At 33.4% G+C, this 21,678-nt stretch overlaps 2 protein-coding genes and 1 long non-coding RNA gene across 3 annotated transcripts; 1 reads left to right on the forward strand and 2 right to left on the reverse strand.

Annotated features, from left to right (window-relative positions):
* Positions 1-654: 654 nt before the first annotated feature.
* LOC138337612 (uncharacterized) lies at positions 655-3,653 on the forward strand. Its single transcript, XR_011210946.1, has 2 exons — positions 655-1,175; positions 1,257-3,653. It is a non-coding gene; the product is annotated as an uncharacterized lncRNA (long non-coding RNA).
* An 8,701-nt stretch (positions 3,654-12,354) lies between these two features.
* Positions 12,355-15,822, reverse strand: LOC138337460 (uncharacterized). The gene is made up of 7 exons (XM_069287374.1): positions 15,195-15,822; positions 14,870-15,117; positions 14,594-14,797; positions 14,400-14,492; positions 14,194-14,298; positions 13,573-13,953; positions 12,355-12,444 (listed from the first exon to the last, which is right to left on the reverse strand). The coding sequence occupies exons 1-7, from the start codon at positions 15,820-15,822 to the stop codon at positions 12,427-12,429; spliced, it is 1,677 nt and encodes a 558-aa protein (XP_069143475.1). The 3' UTR covers positions 12,355-12,426.
* Positions 15,823-16,975: 1,153 nt separating this feature from the next.
* LOC112940663 (uncharacterized) lies at positions 16,976-20,469 on the reverse strand. The gene is made up of 2 exons (XM_069287375.1): positions 17,963-20,469; positions 16,976-17,870 (listed from the first exon to the last, which is right to left on the reverse strand). Exons 1-2 carry the CDS (start codon positions 20,467-20,469, stop codon positions 16,976-16,978), a joined length of 3,402 nt encoding a protein of 1,133 aa, XP_069143476.1.
* Positions 20,470-21,678: the final 1,209 nt, after the last annotated feature.

The following is a 21,678-nucleotide window of genomic DNA, read 5'->3' on the forward strand; positions in this document are numbered from 1 at the left end:
AAAGGTAAAATTTAGTTAACTAGTCAAAAAATCAACTTATTTTGTGATAGTGTCCTTGCTTTAATAATATTAGTAAAAATGTCAAAAATGTCATTATTTTAAAAATAAATAATTATTATTATATTATTAATATTTTCTCTCTCTTTATTTACACCATTTTTTCTCGCTCATAAATTATATATATTCCTATATTTAAGTAATTAGATATATATATCAATTATATTTTAAAATTTCTCTCTCTTATATTAAGATTATTATTAATTTATATCTATATATTTATTACTAATGAATTCCACAACTTTCAAAATTTATTTTCACTTTTATTAATAAAATATTTTCACTATCTTTATAACATTTTTTTTTCAAAATTAATTATGCATTGATTCTCAAATTTTCCTTTTATATCTATTAATATTAAACTTATCACGTTCCCAGATTTTAGTTGCGATTGTAACATTATCTCTCTTACACACTCTTTCCAGATTTTTAATGGGATTGTGTTGTCACGTTATATCTTAACCCTCTTTAATAGATAATTCAACAACTTTCAATGCATTATTTTCATATTTATTAATAAAATATTTTCTCTCTCTCTAAAAACCCTTCTAATTCTTCAGAATATCTTTTTAGTTGGGATTGTAACATTATCTCTCTTACACTCTCTTTTCAGATTTTTAATTGTGTTGTCACGTCATATCTTAACCATCTTTAATAGATAATTCAACAACTTTCAATGCATTATTTTCACTTTTATTAATAAAATATTTTTTCTCTCTATAAAACCCCTTTTCCAAAACTAGTTATTCAGAATATCTTTTTAAATTTTCAACTCTTAATCTTCCATGATTTTCGTTTGAATTGCAGGTTATCTCTCTAACATTCTTCAACAGACACAACATCTTCAAAATCAATTTATTCATATATCATCAAATCCCCAGATTTACGCTTCAATTTCTTCAAACTCGAATTTTCCTATTTTACATCATTCGCAAGTAATTCCGTTCGAAGATTTGATTTGGAGATTCACATTGAGTTGGTTATTATGTTCTTCATATTACTTTTTGATTACTTACTTATTTAATTTTTTTTATTTTGTATTTGTTCTTAAATTATTTTTTAGGGTCTCATAATAACAAATTCACTCTTCATGGATGCATTCAAAAGAGTTACTAGAGGTATTGTAAAAAAAAATCACAGTTCTTCCGAGTTACATAGTTTAATTTTTTTTTTCACTCAAGAAATAAACAACAATGTAGGTTCATCTTCTAAGTCTAAGGAGGGTGGAAAAATGGCTGAAGCTGTCGTGGTGCAAAATCCCACAGAAATTCATGAAGTTGAAGAAGAACAATTTTTTGGAGAAGAGGTAATTTTTTTGTGCATGTGTTGTGTATTGCATGTTTAGTTTAATTTGTTTAGTAATATTTAAGATTGAAAAAAATACATTTTATAATGAACTTGAAAGTGTATTTGGAATGTTTACTCTGTTATAGTCTTTATGTACTTTTGTGTTGGAAAATTTTTTGACTGTCATTTATGTATTGTATTTTGTATTTTGTTCCTCTTTTTTGTATTAGTTGTCAATGTAATACAGCTTACAAGTTTTATTGTCTATTTACTATTATCATATACATTTGTAAGTGTATTCGAAATTTTCATCTTGTTATAGTTATTTTTTTCATAGTTCTAATTTTTTTGTATTCACTATTATAGTTGGCATGTATTTCTGTATTTAATATGTTTATTGTATTTTTTATTTGTCAATGTAACAAATTTTATGAGTTTGGTTATGTATTTACTATTATATTGACTTCTGTTGATGTTTTAGTCAAGTATGTATTTTTGTAGTTCATATTTTTATTGTATTTTTGGTATACATAGAATGAGAATTGTATATTGTATTCTGTATTACATCTGTGTATATCCATAAATTCATTTTGTATTCTATTTTTTTGTGTGTTAGTTATGTCAATGTACCGCATATTTGTAACCATATGTGTTTTTTTGTATGTTGTTGTAACTGTATTGATTTTTTATTTATTATCATGTTTTTTTGTTCTGTTATTTTAGTATTATTTCATTTTTTGGAATTCAATATGCCAGGGGACTTCTTATGCTTGCAAAAAACTATCAAAAAATGCACCCCACTTTCATTGTATAGTAAATCATGACATTAAATCCAAGTTGACTGACAAGCTTACACCGGAGCATTATAATTATTTTCTTTAGAGTACGTGTTTTGGTCAGTATATGAAAATCAGAAAATGTGTTGGGCAAGGTCAAATTCACAGGTGCTGTATGTCACTAGAAGTAGAAGCTAGTAGTAATCAGGCTCTTTTAATCAAAGTAAATGGAGTTATTTTAAAGTTTACAATTAGGACGTTTGCGCTTATTACTGGATTAAATTATGTTGGTGTTGTAGAGGATTTTAAGTTTAACATAGAAGAACTTAACCGACTTATTGTTCAGTACTTTGATGGTAATGAGATCATACATAGATCTGATTTGTTCGATAGGTTCAATGGTAAAGTTTGGGTTGACAATGATGATGATGCGATTAAGTTTGCAATATTATATTTCATTCATATGTTTGTGTATTCTGGCGAGAAGAGATCATTGCGAATTCCTAGAATTCATTTTGATTTGGTTGAAAGTGGTCGGTATATGCATTATCCGTGGTGCAGAAAAGCATTTGAGTGGTTGCTACAGAGTATCAACAAGGTTTTGACTACTGATGGTCAATATTATAGAATATGTGGTATGCTTGTTGTCCTTCAAATATGGATATACGAGTGCATGGGTAAGCGTCAGACAAATTTTACACGCAAAATCAGTGATAGTATCCCTCGCATTCTAAACTGGCAAATAGTAGGAGCAAAACCCCGATTCAAAACCTTGATGAAAGATACATTCAATGATGGTAATAGAGAGGTATTGTATGTAATTCATGAATTTGTACCCTTGTAATTGTAGTAATTCGATGTATATATTTTATTATGTTAATTATTCTATTTACTATTGTTTTTAGATTAAATGGAAGAATGTTGTCCCTTCTCTGATGGAAATTGCTGTTCTACAATTGCCTCCTGAAGGTGTTGAAAAATCAATTGAATGTGTTCAAACAGAGCCACATCGTGATATTGATGAACAAGTACTTTCTGGACAGAATATAGATGATTATTTTGTCAACCCACCTCCACCTTCAATGAAGGTTACAGGTAAAAGAAAAAAGGGGTAATCAGTATCACCTGCTAAAAGGGTATGGAAAAAGGAATCAAATATCACAGATCAAATGGAACGGAATGAACAGATCGATCCAGTAGCGAACCGAAATGTGGAAAAAGTTGCAATTAGAAAAGTTGTGGGGACAAAAAATTGTGTTTTATGAAGGAAACCACTCACACTTGTGTGCCAACAAAGGATTCTTAAATACCATCTGTAAGTGTGTCTCATGAACAATTAATGAGGAATGAAGTCTCTAAGTTATGAAAGGAGATATATACAATTTATACTTATGTTTTTTCAATATATTTATTCAAATTATAGCAATCTGTAAAATTTAATCATATTGTAATTGTTTCAGGTTAGAGAAGAGTTTAAAGACATACGAAAATTCATAAATGATAATTTTAATATCATTATGTCTACTTTGAAGGTTATACAATATGCTAAATTTTTATGTTAAAATTTTTTTATTCTTTTTATTTTTTTGAATTCTATGTTGTAATTTAATATTTACAGGACAAAAAAAAACAATGACAATGCTGGTCAAGGATCACAACCTTTTACAAGTACAATTCTATCAGAAAATCAAAATCAGGTACACAACTCATTTTGAAAATATTAGTTTATTCTGTTTGTATTCTGTATACTGTAATATATATATGTCTAATATTAATTTTTTCCTATATTTGTAAGTGCTTTATTTCTTTATCCATAGTGATTAAATGTATGTTTATTGTGTTTATATCAAATATATTTTCAGAACAACATAAACAATCACAATGCTACTCAAGGACGACAACATTTTAAAGTCCAGTTGCATCTGAAAATCAAAATCAGGTAGAGACATCTTATTTTTAAAATAAAGATTAGTATTTTTGTATTCTGTTTTTCTTACTATGTTTATGTTTAATATTAATTTGTATTTTACATGTCGTTAATATTGTATTTTAATATAAATACTTTTTAATATATATGTTGACTACTTTTGTATTTACATGGATTGAATGGTCTTTTTGATGATGAGTAGTCGGAGTGTGATGAAAGCTCAAATGATGGCAGCGAAGAAGTTTTTCAAGTATGTTCATTATAAATTTTGTATTTTTAGATGGTTTAACGATATTTTTTTATTCAATCTCCTTTTTTTTAAGGATCATTCAATTTTTGAAAATTCAAATCTGGGAGACATACCCGATATTGTTGGGAGTGCTGATAAACAAGTATGTTGGTTGACTCTACATATTTATAAAGTGCAGTTGGAAATATTGTTTATAATTAACATTTTTATATTTTTAAAGGTTTATTGTTACAATTCCCCTGTGCGTGTAGATGCTGGTTTTAGTTTGTCTAAATCAATAATCCCAAGTGTATGTTTTTCTACTTATCTAAACTAATTACTTTTGTTCTTATTAGTATAATTTGCTTTTGAATAATTTTTTTTATTAATTACAGATACCTCAACCATCATTTGTATTTGACAAACCCAAAAAAATAAGGCCACTTGTTTTTGAAAGTCAACATGACTTTACAGATCAAGATGACAATGATGAAGAGGATCACTTCATATTTCATATCCCTATTCAATCTATTGATCCCTTGGAAGGGTCACCACAATCACAGTTTGAGTTGGATGATTCTCTAATGCCAAGTATCAGTAACATAAAAAGTATTTGTGCTACTGACAATACCATTAATGTAGAATAGAGCATTATCATGCACATTTAAACCACAAGCAATGACAACTCAAATATTCAAAAACAGGCTAGCAAGGATAGTCAGAACAAAAAAGTCTTGTTCACACACCATTACCTGCGCATAGGATTAGACGTCCAAGACCTTTCAATACATCCCCATATATGACATCGTTCGGCTCATTTGTAGGTATAAAGACATAACAAATTTTAATGTATTTTAAATCTAATTTATAAATGTTTATTCTAATTTTTGTATATGGTATGTTATTTATTAATTTAACATTTACATCAGGTACTTCATCGGTGCAACCAATTATTTTTGAACTAAAACACCCGTTCATCTTTGATCTTATTTCTGGCAATCGTGATATCATTATGTGGGATGCACATCGGTCATGGATTCACGAAGGTCTTTCTGCAAAACATGAGAACAAGTAAGTATGTAATACGCATAATAATATAAAAAAATTGTATGCTGTATTATGTATTCTAGTTTTTTTTAGTATATGATGTTTTTGTTTTGTATTCATGATTATTATTTTTTGAGTTTGTTTTGCATAATCAGTTTTTAATCTGATTCTTTTTTTTAATGTATTCTAAACATGTTAGTGTATTTTCAATTAATCAACTTATTGAATGCTACCGTATGTTGTTTTATAAATTGATTGAAACAACTCATATATTTTTCATTAATCCTTTTAAATCATGTATTGTAATAACAATACAAATCTTTATTTGTTGTTATGTATGTTACTCTAAATTTTGGTGCATATTTTCACAAATACATTATATACCTATATAATTTTTATGTTTATATATATACCTTTTATAATTTGTGTACATTTTATTTTTTGTGTATTTCTTTAGACGTCATATAACTACTGTGTACATATTGTATACCTTTTATCTTTTGTGTATTTCTTTAGACGTCATGATCAAGATCGATACAAGAAGGGTAAAGCACACATTCCTGTCCCATTTGACTTTGGTCTTGATATTGTAAACAATAAAAATTGTTTCTACAATTTGTACTCAAAAGGACAATTGTTGAATGATTCGGTAACTAATAATTGTAGTTATTTAGTTATTCTTCGTTGTTTTATTGTTATCTAATGATTATTTATTTTTTATTATTCAGCATATCAATGTTATATTTTATAAATTGAGAAAGAAAGCAAAGTATGATGTGGACAGCAGGTATAAATACAGAACTGTGAATTGTGTGTTTACGTCCAAAATTTCATCAATTTGGAAGAAGTATGAAGATTTAGATAGTGATGTCTGCTGTGCTGATGAAGAGCATTTTATAGGTGATTACATTAGAGGGTATAAAGTTCATGCCGGCATTACGTGGCATTTGGTGGATCACGTATTTATCCCTGTAAATGTAAAGGAAAAATGTCATTGGGTCTTGGCGGTACTCTCTCTTAATGATAGACGTGTATACATTTATGATTCTTACAGAGCGGCAGGTCATGATGCAGCAATCAGGAAAGAGGTTACCAAGTTGGCTCAACTCATTCCGCTTAAGTTGACTATGTATGATTATTATAAGAACAGAGGCGCTTAGATAGATCAGTTAGTCAAGAAGAGAATGAGTTATTTGAGATAGTTTTCATAGACAACATACCTCAACAGACCGATAGCAGCTTGTAAAGTTGTATTAATTCTATTAGTCAATTTTAATTTTATTTTGTATTTAAATTTTAATTTTGTATTCTCATGTGTTATTCAGGGATTCTGGTATCTATATGCTTGCTTTTGCCGAGTGGCTGTCTTATGGTCAAGGAAATTCAAGTGGTACATTTGACGTAATGTTTTTAAGGTCAAGATATGCAACACTTCTTTGGAATTATGCTAAGCAAAAGCAAGACAACGGCACGATTAGTGAATCTGAGGCACCCCCTAGGCATGCAATGCCTCAATCTGTTCGTGTTGTGTCTGCTTGATATACCATATTTTCACGGTATTATTAATACTTTTTTCTTAAAGTTTAGTGTGTCCAAAAGCCTTTTTGTGCTAATTTTTATATAATTTTCTCTTTATTTCCAGGAAATCTGTCCAAAGATGAATGCGGAGATTTTGAGCGAAGAAATGCAGAAGAGACCACCTACGGAGCTTGTGACGGTCCGTCGTGCTTGTTATGGTCCGTAGGTGGCAGCGTAGTGCAACTGCTGAAGGAAGATGGGGAAGTCTGACCAAGTGTGGGGTTACGGAGTCCATTACGGTCCGTCGTGTCTATGATGGTCCGTCCTGCAGGTCCTTCATGAAGTTCAGAGAAGTAATCCCAGTACCCATGTTCCAAGAGTTTAAGTGTTTTGTAACGAAGACCCTCGACGGACCGTTGTGCCTATGACGGTCCGTCATACTTGCCGTCGAGGGTAATGAAGAGAGCAGCAGAAGAAAATGCACAAGTATGGACGACGGAGTCCATGACGGTCCGTCGTGACCACGACGATCCGTCACGAGGTCCGTCGACCCAACCGCGTTTTGACAGATTTCCAACAAATAGAGTCCTTGTTTAATTAGGTTTTTATTTTATATAAATTGTTCGAAAACCCCGTTTTGAGGTTAGACTCCGTATTATTAGACAACTTATTAGTAGACACTGTATTGTGAGACTTTGGATTATCATTAGACTTGTTGTGAGATTCTTGATTACTTTGAGATTCTTGCAAGTGATTTTTGGTGATTAATCAAGCAAACTTTCGGATTTTACTCTTTCTTATTGAAGTAAGTACATGAATTCTTATATAATATATTTGAATATTGTGATTATGACTATGGGTAACTAAACTCCATAACTAGGGTTGTGGGAACCATAGGCAAATAATGAGGTAAAACCCAACTAAAATAACAATTCTAGAATAGTGTCTTGCATGTATTAATAATTCTTTCGCTTAGAAGTCTTTTTAACGGATGGAAAACGTTAGAACTCGCCTTAATGCTACTTTCCGGACCAAGGAGGTAGATAATAGGAAAAGAATTATCAACATAGATTTAGTGTATACTATCTAATAGGCTAGTATTGATTGGTACGAGGTAATAACTTAGTCAAATATCAAATACGATGCCTAATATGAGGTAAAGATAAGGGTTATGATAGCAACATACGTAGCCGGACCAAGGTTCGGAGTGAGATTTTCTAGATGTCGGACCAAGGATTTAGGAATACATAACTTATCACTTTGCATGCAAGATACTAGGAAAGAATTGCTATAGTTAAAATTATCAAGTTATGAACCTGTGGGGAACACATAAACCCTAGTTACTTTGATTAATTGATTAAACTCCAACATGCAAAGCAGTTAAGTGTCTCTTTCAATTTCGTTAGTTATTTTCATTCATTTAGAAATAGAACCCCTCCTTTTATTGTTTTTGCTTTCCAAGGAAGTAATTAACCGAATAATAGTAATAATAGGTTAAAGTTATGTCTAAACTATTTTCCTCGTGGGAACGATCCCAACCTCGCTAGTTGGGTTATTTACTTGACACGACCGCTTTACTTCTTATTTGAGAAGTAAGTTTGAGTGTATCAAATTTTGGTGCCGTGCCGGGGATCATAGCTTTTAGATCAACTTGAACTTATTACTATAGTTTAGTTGATATTTTCTTGATTTTACTTTGTTTTTATTGTTTTTGACTCGTGCAGAACCAACCTCCTTGTATGCCAAATACACGGAGAGGAAGAGAACCCTTGTTTCCCGACGATCACGAATTAGAGCGTACAATACGCAACATGAATTGAAACTTGGGAATCAATGATAATGATCCAAACCAGAACATCTTAGCTCCGGTTGATGTTCATGGTCAGTTGTTACCCGATGATCCGGGTGAACACCATTAGAGGGGACAAAATCCCGCTCCACGGACCCAAGCATACTACAGAGGCTATCATAACATAGCACACTCTGATGGGCCACTTGTTTTGCCTCCTCTACCCACAGGCCATACTTTTGTGGTAACTAGTAGCCAGATGCAAATGTTCACTACCAGAGGTTTGTTTTCAGGGCTACCTTCTGAGGATCCACATGACCATATATCTAAGGTAAGGACAGTGTGTAAAAGCTGTGTAGGGAGGCCTGACTTGGACTTAGATGTAATAGGGCTCAGAGTGTTTCCTCTCTTACTAACGGGAGAGGCTTCTATATGGTTCACTGAGCTCCCTTATAACTCAATTTTCACTTGGAACTAACTAAGGCATGTTTTCCTAGCACGCTACTATCCGGTCTCCAAGAAACTAACCACAAAGACAGAGTGAACAACTTTATGGCACTACCAGGAGAGTTAGTTAGTAGTTCTTGGGATAGATTCACCTCATTCTTGAGAAGTGTTCCAAATCACCGTATAGATGATGAGTCACTAAAGGAATACTTTTTTTGGGGACAGAATGATAATAATAAAGCGGTGTTGGACACTGTAGCAGGTGGATCTTATGGGGAATGTCTTTATGCTGAGATTGCCGAAAAATTAGAGAAAATATCTCGGAATAATAAAGCTTGGAGTACTAGGAAGTCTGATACAGGGAGAAACACCTTCGCAGTGCAGTCCACTCACAACCCAGTCACAAATGAGATTCGCGAAGAAATGGATCAGATGAGAACCTAGCTTGGGTTGGTACTAAAACATGCCACTGGGGTGCAGAAAAGATAAATGCAGTCAACTACTTGTCGAAACCACTGCCACAAAATGATGAGTGCTATTATGAGGAGGATTCCTATGCAGTTAATGAACAGACGGGGGTTTCCGACCAAGTGTCCAAGGCTCTAATCAGGAGAATTGGCGCCAAGGTCAAGGGAACCAAGGTTGGAACTATGGTAACTACAATCGTGAGGGTCATTATGTCCGAGATGGAAACTACAACTGTGACAACAACTTCAACAGAGGTAACTGTGGTAATAAAAATGACAGGAATGGACCCTATGTTCCTCCTCAAAATGAGAAGTTACTCCTAGGGATGGTGGAGGTAGTATGTCGCGAGTTGAGGATATGTTGCATAAAATGATGAGGAGGTTCGATGCTAGTGATGAGCACAATAAAGAGTTGAGGAATGATTTAGAGGGTATTGGGAAAAAGTCGATACACATTCAATATCGATAAGCAACTTGAGTTACAATTGGCCCAATTATCTGCGACTGCGAACACACGGCAACTAGGCACTCTTCCTAGGAACACTGTCCAAAATCTGAAAAATGATGGACATTGTATTGCAATTACTACTCGCGGTGGCAAGCAAACCATTGACCCACCTATGCCGTCTAATGAGAAAAAGGTGACAAAATATACTGATAAAGTGGTAGATGTTGATGGTGAATTAGAGGATAACACTGTAAAAGATGTTGAAGTGCCTAAAAAGGTAACTCCCATGCCTTGGCCACCACCCCCATTTCCTCAAAGATTATTAAAAAAGACCGAGGATGGTAAATATCGGTGTTTTATAACAATGTTGAAACAACATTCTATCAATGTCCCTTTGGTAGAAGCTTTAGAACAAATGCCCGGTTACGCCAAGTTTATGAAAGATTTGGTCACAAAGAAAAGATCGGTCACTTTTGAGGGTGATGATAGAATGCATCATTGTAGTGCTATTGCTACAAGATCTCTGGTACAAAAGAAAGAAGATCCGGGTGCGTTCACTATTCCTTATACAATCGGGCTATTACATTTTGCGAAAGCATTATGTGATCTGGGGGCAAGCATGAATTTGATGCCCCTCTTGATTTATAAGAAGTTGGGTTTGGGTGATCCAAAGACCATTGCGATGCGGCTACTGATGGCTGATTGAACAGTAAAAATGCCTATAGGGATACTCCACGATGTGCTAGTAAAAGTGAAGTCGTTCATATTTCCGACAGATTTTATTATTCTTGATTGTGAAGTCGATTTTTAAGTGCCCATTATCCTTGGGAGGCCATTCCTTGCTACAGGAAGAGCCTTAGTAGACATGGAAAAGGGGCAGATGAAATATCGGTTGAACAATGAGGAAGTGACCTTTAACATTTATAGGTCCATGAGGCAGAGTGGTGAGCTCCAATCGGTATCTTCTATATCCTACAACATGGGTGAAACATCTGAGACACAAATAGAAGAACGTCTAGGTGTAGAAGCATTAGCGACAGTGATAATGAATTTTGATAGCGATTGCATTGAAGAGTATGAGTCATTAGTCACGGCTCTTGACCGAGATAATGTTCGGTTTAAACCAAAGAAATATGAGCTAGATATGAAGAATCGCGAGTCCCCACCCGCGAAACCATCTATAGAAGAGGCTCCAAAATTAGAACTGAAAGCTCTCCCACCTCATCTCAGGTATGAATTCTTAGGAAATGGTGACACTTTGCCGGTAATCATTGCATCAGACCTGAATGAAAAACAAGTTGAGAGTTTGGTAAAGGTGATAAAAAGGTTCAAAAGAGCTATTGGGTGGAGTATTGAGGACATTATTGGGATCCCTCCTGGTATTTTCCCTCATAAAATCCAACTCATTCCTAATCATAAGCCAAGTATTGATCAACAGAGACGCTTTAATCCTCTTATGCAAGTTGTTGTGAAGAAGGAAATCATTAAGTGGTTGGACGCCGGAGTAATCTATCCAATCGCCGATAGTAGTTGGGTATGCCCGGTTCAGTGTGTACCTAACACTACACCATTTTCGGCCTACAGCAACACCACGTAAGTGTAGCCTAAACTAGCATAAAGTGTGGCCTTTGATAAAAGACTACACTTTTGGACATTCAGCAACACTTTTTAGGGGCTGCCCAAAAGAAGCGTAACCTTTGACATTAGGCAACACTTTTTAAATGTTGCCACCTTTGGCAACACTTATAAAGCGTAGCCAAATAGGTATAAAGGCACGCTTTGAAGACGTGCATTAGCAACACCTATTTTTTGTTAGACTACACTTAAAAGCGTTGCCTTTTTAGATTAATTGGTCACACTTAAAAAGTGTTGCCTTTTATTGGTCATCTATTGCAACATTTATAAAGTGTAACTTTATATCTCATCTATTGCAACACTTATAAGGTGTTACTTTATATGTCATCTATAGCAACACTTATTAATTGTAACTTTATATCTCATCTATAGCAACACTTATAAAGTGTTGATTTTATATCTCACCTACAGCAACACTTACAAAGTGTAACTTTATATCTACCTAGAGCAACACTTTCAAAGTGTAACATTTTATCTACCTAGAGCAACACTTACAAAGTGTAACTTAAACATTTATAAGCCTACATGTAGCATAAATATATATAATATATTTACATACATACAAGTGACCTAAAACACAAAATGAACTAATTAAGCATTAAATTGAAGAGATATTTCAAATAAACTTTGAGAAATATTTCATGTACAACCAAAACATAGAAAGTGATTGCTTAAAGATCTCTAATATCAACAAGTTCCAAAAACCCAAAAGTGTCATTCAAACGTATATGACAACAATACAAAAATTTCTTCATCTTTTGCCACAATGGATCGAGTTTACTTCTGGCCAAATTCAAATTCAGTTACCTACATTTTCCTGCACATTTAAAATAAAATTATAAGTTTGTGAATTAATTGTGGAAGTGCATAATCATAGAGAATTCACTGCAAGACAACCAATCCAAATCTAAATACAATTTCAATGTAAAAATTACACATTATAAGGACTACAACATTTGTGCAGTCTTCTGTTGTTGGCTCTCAAAAATTAAACTTCAAAAGTTTAATTTGTGCAGTCTTCTGTTGTAAACTTCAATGTAAAAATTACACACAAGTAGTTCAAACAAACCAGTGATGACCACTAGAAACAAGGTTCATAACATACTCTAGAAGTGTCCACAAAAATCAATACATAACAACATGAACATGATATTTTCAAAGAACTGCAGCATAGGCCAAGGTTCATCATCAGACTGCATCTCTAGTGCATACAAAAAAGACACAAACATCATCAGACTGTATCTCTAGGGCAAGGTTCATCATCAGACAGTGAACAAAAAATACAGACAAGAGAAATGTTTAGTAAGAAGAGAAGGAATGCCATAAAAAGACACAAACAAAATCTTGAACAAGTTAAAGATTTAACAGACAATGAACAAAAAATAGAGGACCAGTAGCAAGAAAAACCCCTGCAGATTTTCCTCTCCAATTTTCTTTGCCTTGTCTGTAGTTTAACAAGTAACCATTAAGGATCTATCAAACATAATAAATCTACCCACAAGATCACAGGCTGCACCACATTAATACTAACAGCCACAACCACCTAGCTAACAGACACCAATATGAATAAAATAGCAATAGCTTCATAAAGGTGCAGACAGACCATTAAAAGACCAGCTACAATAGCCTTTACAATGAGCTGGATTCAGAAGCTAAAGGTAGAAAATAGTGTCATCATTTTTTTAATTGAACACCATTGGAATATGCCATAAAACATAATGTGTTAGCCACAGACTCCTCAATTGCACAATACTAATAGAACAATTATTCAACTAACGATTCGAATGCTTAAACCAAAAACAAAAACATTCTTAACAGCTATAAATAGGTGGACTAAACTTAGACAAGTAAAAATAAGTTTTGAATTTCATTACCAATAACACCAACTAAACTAGAAGAAAAACAATATTGACACTATTAATAGAGAATTTGAAATATAAAATACCTTTTGATGAACCGAATCTTGAGCTGACCCCGAAGAATATGGAAGATTTGTGCCTTTTATAGCTTGTGCACTACTTGCATCAATAGGTGAAGCAAGGTTAGATCCAACACACCCGGGTATATCTTGAAAATTCAATCCAGGGTTGTTTTGCAGCAATTGAGTGAATAAATGTCGCATTTCTTCTCTCAATTCTTCCTTTAGAGAAGTGATTTCATCGGCATGCTTTTGTTTTAGATTGTTAATTTCCTCATCTTTCTTCAAAGAACTTGTTGTCACTGATCTACCATAGCACCTAACTCGACCAGGCTGCTCCTTTCCAAACACTGCCCTAAATGCATCATCAGCTGTTTCCCCAGAATTTTGGCGACTTTGAAGTTCAGCCTATTGAATAAAATTGGCATCCATAGTGAATTGTAAGTAGTATCAAGCATTAAAACATTATGAAAACTTTTCGTAAAAAATAATTAAACAATGTCGACAAATAATTGATATCTCCTTGAACTTGCACAAGAAGAAGAAGAAGAAGGCATACATGATTAAAATTTAATGTAGTCAAACTCCCCACGATATAAATGTTAAGTCTGAATAAAGTTCACTAATAATCCTCTTTGAAAAACTTACTATTGCAACTTGGGTATCAGCCTGGATTTCCTTTCCCGTCTTGGTACGAGTTGCAATAAATATTTCAGGCTTTGATGGTTCTTCGTTGTTGTCTTTGGCTGCACGCTATAGGTTATATCAAAAGAAATTTTAAAAAATCAGTAAGTTCTTATAAAGTACAAAAAAATGAAAATCAAATTTTGTATGAAATGTCAGCTAAGTATTACCAATGCCACGCGTACTCTAGCAAAATTAATAGGTCCCATTCGATGCCTCCACTTTTGTTTTTTCCTGTTTTGAGAATTCATCTCGCATATAGCCTATTGTTAAAAACAAAGAGATAATTGAATTGATATCTATAAAAAGAAAAGATATGACACAGAATTAGTCGATGAGTGGAAATGCACCATTTTAACCTTACTTGAACAGTTGGGTGTTTCCAATACTCGATCAACTGGCGGAATTGATGATGTGGAATGCCATCAGGACATTTTGCTAGCATATCCTCAAGGGTACTGTCTTTATCAAAAAAATTCTTTTTAATTTTTTGCTTGTGTCGCCTCCAAGCATCACGAAGACCAGTCATCACCCACTTCTTTCCTTCTACTGGAAGTAGAAATTTGGACTATGCAAAATAAAATATATTTAGTTTCAGTAAGTAAAAAAAATATGAATTCTCATGAGTGGTAGTTCTTACATTGACGTATTCCCACATGCGCTTTTTAGTATCCTTTGGCACCACATGCCAACTAGTGTACATCAAGCTGATGAATCTAGGATTCCTTGCAATTGTTCCTATAAAGTTGCTTAATTGTGAAACTATCTTATTAGTTGGTCCCACCGCTTGTCCTTTATCAAATGTAACCTCCTTTCTTTCTTCCAAATTTCTTGCATGAATATCCTTACATGTTGTATGTCCTTGAACTTTTTTTGGCTTCGACATTTCTAGATTGATTTAACAGACGTGAAATAAGATATTTCTTTTATAATGAGTTCTAAATCATACAAGGTTTAAAACATACCTTTTGTACTACAATCCATGTCAATTTCCTTTTCGACATCACATTTATCTTTACTGAATTCTTCTTGTTCCACACGATCATCCAATCCTTTGTTATGTTCATTAATAGTAGGAGTATGCATAAATTCGACATCACTTGTTGTGTTGTTGTCACGTTTTGTTTCATCATCTTTGTGTATCCCTTGATCTTTTAGAAACTGATCAAGAGTACTAGCTGGTATGACCGGCTTCCTCTTTACCTGTTTGCAATTCGGTAGATCAAGAATATCATGTCGTGCCTCTCCATTACCTAGTGCTGTTCCAGTCGCATGTGCTGAAGCAGTAACATCTTTCTTCAATGACGTATGGAACCTTGAAGATGATTGAATGACTGATTTGTTCCCAAGCAATTTACTCTTTCCTTGTTGTGGAATGAAATCCTCAAAATTCTTTCTTTTATGTGATATTAGTGCCTGCTCTTTCTTAGCTTTATCATTGCGTTCATTTGCAAGTTGTTCTCTCTTAATCTTGAATTTGTTGGCCAATTCAGCACTTGATCGGTATTGCATATCAACATCCAGATTCTTCAATGGACTTTGACCTTTGTTTGGATTTAAACCCTTTTTCTTTAGCATTGTTGATTGATTCATTGTTTTTGCTTTGTTTAAATCTCTTCAATTTGTTTCCCAATAGTAAGTAAACCTACAAAATAATAAGATTGTTTAAGTGAAAGAAGTAGCAGCAATGTAATTTTGATATAAGGTTCACAGATGGATAGCTTCTTATAGTAGATTGCAACATTTTAGTTTCTAAAATTTTCAGAATTTCTCTAATATCCAGAACTTCCAAAATTTCCTGAATTTATACATTAAAGTACTGTATAATATTGTAGAACTTATACAAAACAGTAATGTAATTACAGAACACATTTTAAATCACATAATAAGTCAAACACACATACATACAACAATCTAGGTGCAACACTATAATGAGTAAAGGTGCTAAAAGAGGAAGTAGACATAAAATCATACACACAGAGTCAGGATCTCTCATATAAAGGATTCATATATGCAATACCAACTAACTGATATAAAGCATAATTGTTGATACAATTTAATTAAATTTGGTATTTGTCATAAGACTCATTAGTCTGCTTATAGACTTAGCTAACAATGTGCATGTGGGATTTAGTGAATTTTTTGTAAGGCATAACTCAATATTGAAAAGAAATGGGCTCTAATAAAGCAGAATGAATAGGGACTGAGGAGTGTAACTTAATACCACTATGTAACTGAATACCACAGTAAAACAGGACGGATTGAAATTGGAAGAACTACATGAACAAACAGAAAAAATTGATAACATATGAAACAAGATATTTCAAACAACTGCAGACGCGACTGTTTAAAAACTGGAGAGCTTCTTATTACTTAAATTAATAAAAGGTAAAGAGTTGTACCTCTCTCGGAGCGACAAACTCCGGACAACGACCAAATCAGAAGCAACTTCAAACTACAGAGTTGAATGCCTCTAATGCCAACTGCCTGATAATAAAATGAAACCAGAAAGTATATTAATAACAAACAACCAAATCAAGCAAAAATCAGCTAGAAGTATAGGTTCCTCAATAAAATAATAATCAGATAAGAAGGCAACATATTACATTCTACAGATTAGATATATTAATGTGTTTTACCAAAAAAACTATTATATTACAAAAAAACAGTGAGTGAGCACTATATGATCATCACAACAAAACTATTATATTACAAAAAAAAACAGTGAGTGAGCACTATATGAAACTCATGGTGTGTCTTCTTCAGACTCGACTTCATCATCAAACTCATCTTCATACTCATTTTCAGTCTTGTCTTCAAGCGCATCTGAAAACTCATCTTCATACTCATTTTCAGACTCATCTTCGAACTCATCTTCAAACTCTTCTTCATACTCGACTTCAAGTTGTTGATTGACAAATTCCTCCACAGGCACATCAATGATTGTTTCTGGTAAATCAGTCCTTGTTAAGAGTACTTCACCATTATCTTTTGGTATAGATGGACCCTTCGAATGTTCAGATGGCTCATTTTCATAACTTTGTGGGAGATTAGATTCAACTTCATCACCCATGTTAAACAGGTCTCTTGGAACAGTCTTCATAACATAATGTTTATCTTGATCATATGGATCTTGCACATAGAAGCATTGGTGTACTTGAGATGCAAGCACAAAAGGCTCTTCCTGGGAACATCTCTTGTTAAAATAGACATAAGTAAGGCCATAAACATCTTTTTCAACCTCATACCAATCACACTTAAATAAAACAACCTTAAAATGGCTGTAATAGTTTAATTCAACAATATCAACTATTCTACCATAATAAGTCAAATCTGCAGCAATCGGATTTTTATCCTTTGAACTTGCAAAGCTTGTAGTTGAGGCAATTAGTGTAACACCACTATTTTGTGTTTTACGCCTTGTATCACGCTGCCTAACATGGAATCTATATCCATTTATGAGATACCCAGAATATCTTTTCGCAACAGAATTTGGTCCTCTAGATAATTGTTTTATCAAATCAGACACATCCTCTTGCAAAGCACGAGTTTCAAACCATTGAGAGAAGTTTTGACAATGATTCTTTGCTTTTCTCCATTTAGATCTTCGTGACTGATTATTAACCTCTTGCTCATGCTCTCTACAAAAAATTTATTTTATTTGTTAAAATAATAAATTAAATAAGATAAAAATTAATTATACAAAAAGAATACTATATTCAAATTAAGGTACCTAATATATTCTTGAACATCGTCACAATTTCCCAATAAGTATGCATGTGCCTGACTTAGTGACTTGTCATCTAAAATGATTGGATCAGTTTTCTTTGCTCCTAAAGGAACTCCTTTGTTAGAAAACAAACTCACAGGTTCTGCGTCACTTGGGTCACATTCATCATTATTTCGCGCTCTCCTATTAAATCTGGTATGCACACCCCGATGCAGATATTTTGAGAATAAATTCATGCAATCTATTCCCACTCGTGTCTCTGCTATGCAACCTTCTGGAAAACGCCTATTGCGAATGTATGATTTGAATGTACCCATTTCTCTTTCAGTGGAATACATCCATCGATTTTGCACTGGGCCGCCTAATCTCACTTCATTCACCAAATGAATAGGCAAATGAATCATGATAACAAAAAATGAAGGAGGAAAAATTCGCTCCAACTGATTTACTGTTTCTATGATCTCTACTTCTAAGCAATCTAGTTCCTCCAATGTGATTACTTTTTGGCACAAACGATGGAAGAAGGAACTTAGACGAATCAAAGGAATAGCCACATGATCAGGAAGAATGCTTTTAATTGGTATTGGAAGCAAGTAATGTAACATGAAATGAGCATCATGGGTTTTATAATTAGACACCTTTCTTTCATCCAAGTGCACACACCTAGATATATTTGAGGCACTACCATCAGGTAGCTTGGCTGTCTTTAAAACTCCACAAAAGATGGATTTCTCTCCATTTTTCATTGAGAAGCATGCCTTTGTAAGCTTTGTTCTCTTACTATCTTCTGTATCTTGTGGATGAAGGTTCTTCCTGATTCCCATATCTTTCAAATCATACCGTGCTTTTGCATGATCCTTTGTTTTTCCTGAAATATCCAAAAGAGTTCCAAGTATGCTATCAACTATGTTCTTCTCTATGTGCATTACATCAAGGTTGTGACGTAACAAGTTATGCTGCCAGTAAGGTAATTCAAAAAAAATTGACCTTTTTTTCCATGGGCCATCATTTGATCTCTTTTTCTTTTTCCCAAACACATTTTCAAAATCACGTAAGCTATTAAGAACATCAATTCCCTTTAAAGGAGCTGGAGGAGGCCTAAATTCAGTTTTTCCATTGAATGATCTTTTGTTTGATCTCCATGGATGATCCATCGGTAGAAAAACACGATGATCCATATAGTACATTTTTCGACTATGTTTAAGATAGCGAGAATTAGTGCCATAGTTACAGCAAGGGCAAGCAAACTTGCCTTTTGTACTCCAACCAGATAACATAGCATATGCAGGAAAATCACTGATTGTCCACATAAGAGCTGCCCGCATTTGAAAAGTTTCATTTCTGGAAGCATCATATGTTTCAACCCCAGAATCCCATAATAATTTTAACTCGTCTATCAATGGTTGTAAGTAAATATCAATGTCATTTCCAGGTGATCGTGGTCCAGGTATAAGTAAAGAAAGTATGGAATATTCAGATTTCATGCACATCCAAGGCGGCAGATTATAAATCATCAACATAACTGGCCATGTGCTATGTGATATACTCATGGTTCGAAATGGATTGAATCCATCACTTGACAAGCCAAGTATCACATTGCGACAATCTAGTGTGAAATCTTGATGCACCCTATCAAAGTCTTTCCATGCTAGACCATCAGCGGGATGCCTTAACTTTCCATCTTTAGAACGTTTCTCTTCATGCCACCTCAACGAATCTGCCATCTTTGAGCACATAAATAGCCTTTTGAGTCTAGGAATTAATGGAAAGTGTCTCAAAGTCTTTGCAGAAACTCGATGTTGCTTTTTTGAAGACTCAAGCTCACTATCAACTTTAGGAGCTTGAATATACCGTGAAGCTCCACAAGTGTGACAAAATTCGTCTTCCTTATGATCATTCCTGAACAACATGCAATCATTTGGACATGCATCAATTTTATCATAATCCAGACCAAGATTCTTAACCATAGACTTGGTTTTATTGTAAGACTGAGGAATGTTCAACTCGGGAATCGCCTCTTTTAATAACTCTAGAAGAGAAGTGAATGATTCATTGCTCCATCCATGTAAACACTTCAACAAATATAAGCGAAGTGTGAATGATAATTTAGAGAAACCTATACAACCAGAATATAATTCTTGGTTTGCCTCTTCAAGTAAGCTATAGAATTTCTTGGCATCTTCATTTGGACCATCATAAACTCCTCCAGCCTGTGCAACATCTCTAAATTGATCATTCAACAACCCATCAATATCATCACACGAGTAATCCATATCATCATCAACATTCAACTTGATATCCCATTCCCCGTGATTGATCCATCTAGTATAGCCTTTAATGAATCCATGGCATATTAGATGATCATACACTACATTCCTTCGGTTCCAAAGAATATTACAACATTTCGCACATGGACACTGAATTTTCTCTCCATGAGGATCTCCATAAGAGTAAGCAAAATCTAGAAATGATTCAATGCTATACTCTTTGCTATACCTTGCTAAGTTCATCCAATCCTTGGATGGGATATGTGAACTCCTAGAAGAATATATCAATATTTAGTCTTTCAGCAATAATCATGAATCAGTTAACAAATAAGTTTTAAAAGTCACGAGTAATCTATCAGAATCATGTGTTATCAGATGATAAAAATTTCTTACCTAGTCATGAGGCGTTCACTATGTCAAATCAAACCTTTAAACCTCCACAAATGTTTTTCAATGCTGATGATACTATAAATAAAAAAATAAGTACAATTAATAGGATATACACAATTAAGAAAGAAAATAAATAAATATAACTCAAATGATTAAAAGTTAAAGTTTTGTAATTGAATTTGGAGCTTTAGTACTTTTAGAGTTTTATGAGCTTTCAGAGTTAAAGCTTTAAAATCTCATTCTTGTGCACACAAAATCAGAGAAGTATCAAATATCTAATACCATGTTTAAACATTCAAGCAAACATTCTTATGATCCTATAATAGATATTCGATCAACGACTTATGAATGTCTCTTTGTATTAGAAATACAATAATTTTTATATTTGTTGTCTTAGTAATAAAACAGTTTCCAAATTTCACTGTATTAGTGACACAACAAGTTTTTTATATTTCTGAAATGTTGTATCTGTGATACATGAAGAAAGATCTTTTTTATCCTTACTTTTTGTGGTGAATGTTTTGTGAGTGTAATATTTTTTATAAATGTTATCATGTTATTAAGATTTCGGCATGAATGAATGTAAACTAAAGAACTACAATACACCCAACCCAATCAATAAAAACATTATGCGTCATAGTCCAAAGATATTCAAAAGGTCAAGCATAAGAGTAGAAAGAAATAACTTTAAGTGAAATAATGAAAGCATCAGAATGACGATATGAAACCTCCATTACCGGCCTAAATTTATTTGTTTCAGTTGGATTATTCTAAAATACTCTTGCTTGACACAGAAAAATTTGTTTCAGTTGGATTACCATTAAAGTAGGATGTTTGATTACTCTTTATGTTGTGTTTATCTTTCTCCCGTATTTAGTGTGGAATTTTACGTAGAATTTATCATCAGTGTTGTTAACTGTTTGCTTGACACAGAAAAATCATTCTTTTGTAATCTGTGCATCTGCTTGATGCTTTATTAATGACATCCTTCTTACTTCACAAAAAAATATGTCTATGCAGATGTGTTGTCTTATGAGCATATCTGTCATATAAAGTGGGAAG

This window comes from Solanum lycopersicum, chromosome 7 (assembly GCF_036512215.1).
Source record: "Solanum lycopersicum chromosome 7, SLM_r2.1".
Taxonomy (NCBI): Eukaryota; Viridiplantae; Streptophyta; class Magnoliopsida; order Solanales; family Solanaceae; genus Solanum; species Solanum lycopersicum.

Coding starts and splice junctions, on each gene's coding strand:
- LOC112940663 (XM_069287375.1), bottom strand. CDS start 20,469: ATGAACTTAGCAAGGTATAGCAAAGAGTATAGCATTGAATCATTTCTA. Junction 17,871..17,962: donor GATGTTCAAGAATATATTAG/GTACCTTAATTT, acceptor AATTTTTTGTAG/AGAGCATGAGCAAGAGGTTA.
- LOC138337460 (XM_069287374.1), bottom strand. CDS start 15,822: ATGAATCAATCAACAATGCTAAAGAAAAAGGGTTTAAATCCAAACAAA. Junction 15,118..15,194: donor CATGGATTGTAGTACAAAAG/GTATGTTTTAAA, acceptor AAATCAATCTAG/AAATGTCGAAGCCAAAAAAA. Junction 13,954..14,193: donor CTGATACCCAAGTTGCAATA/GTAAGTTTTTCA, acceptor TTTATTCAATAG/GCTGAACTTCAAAGTCGCCA.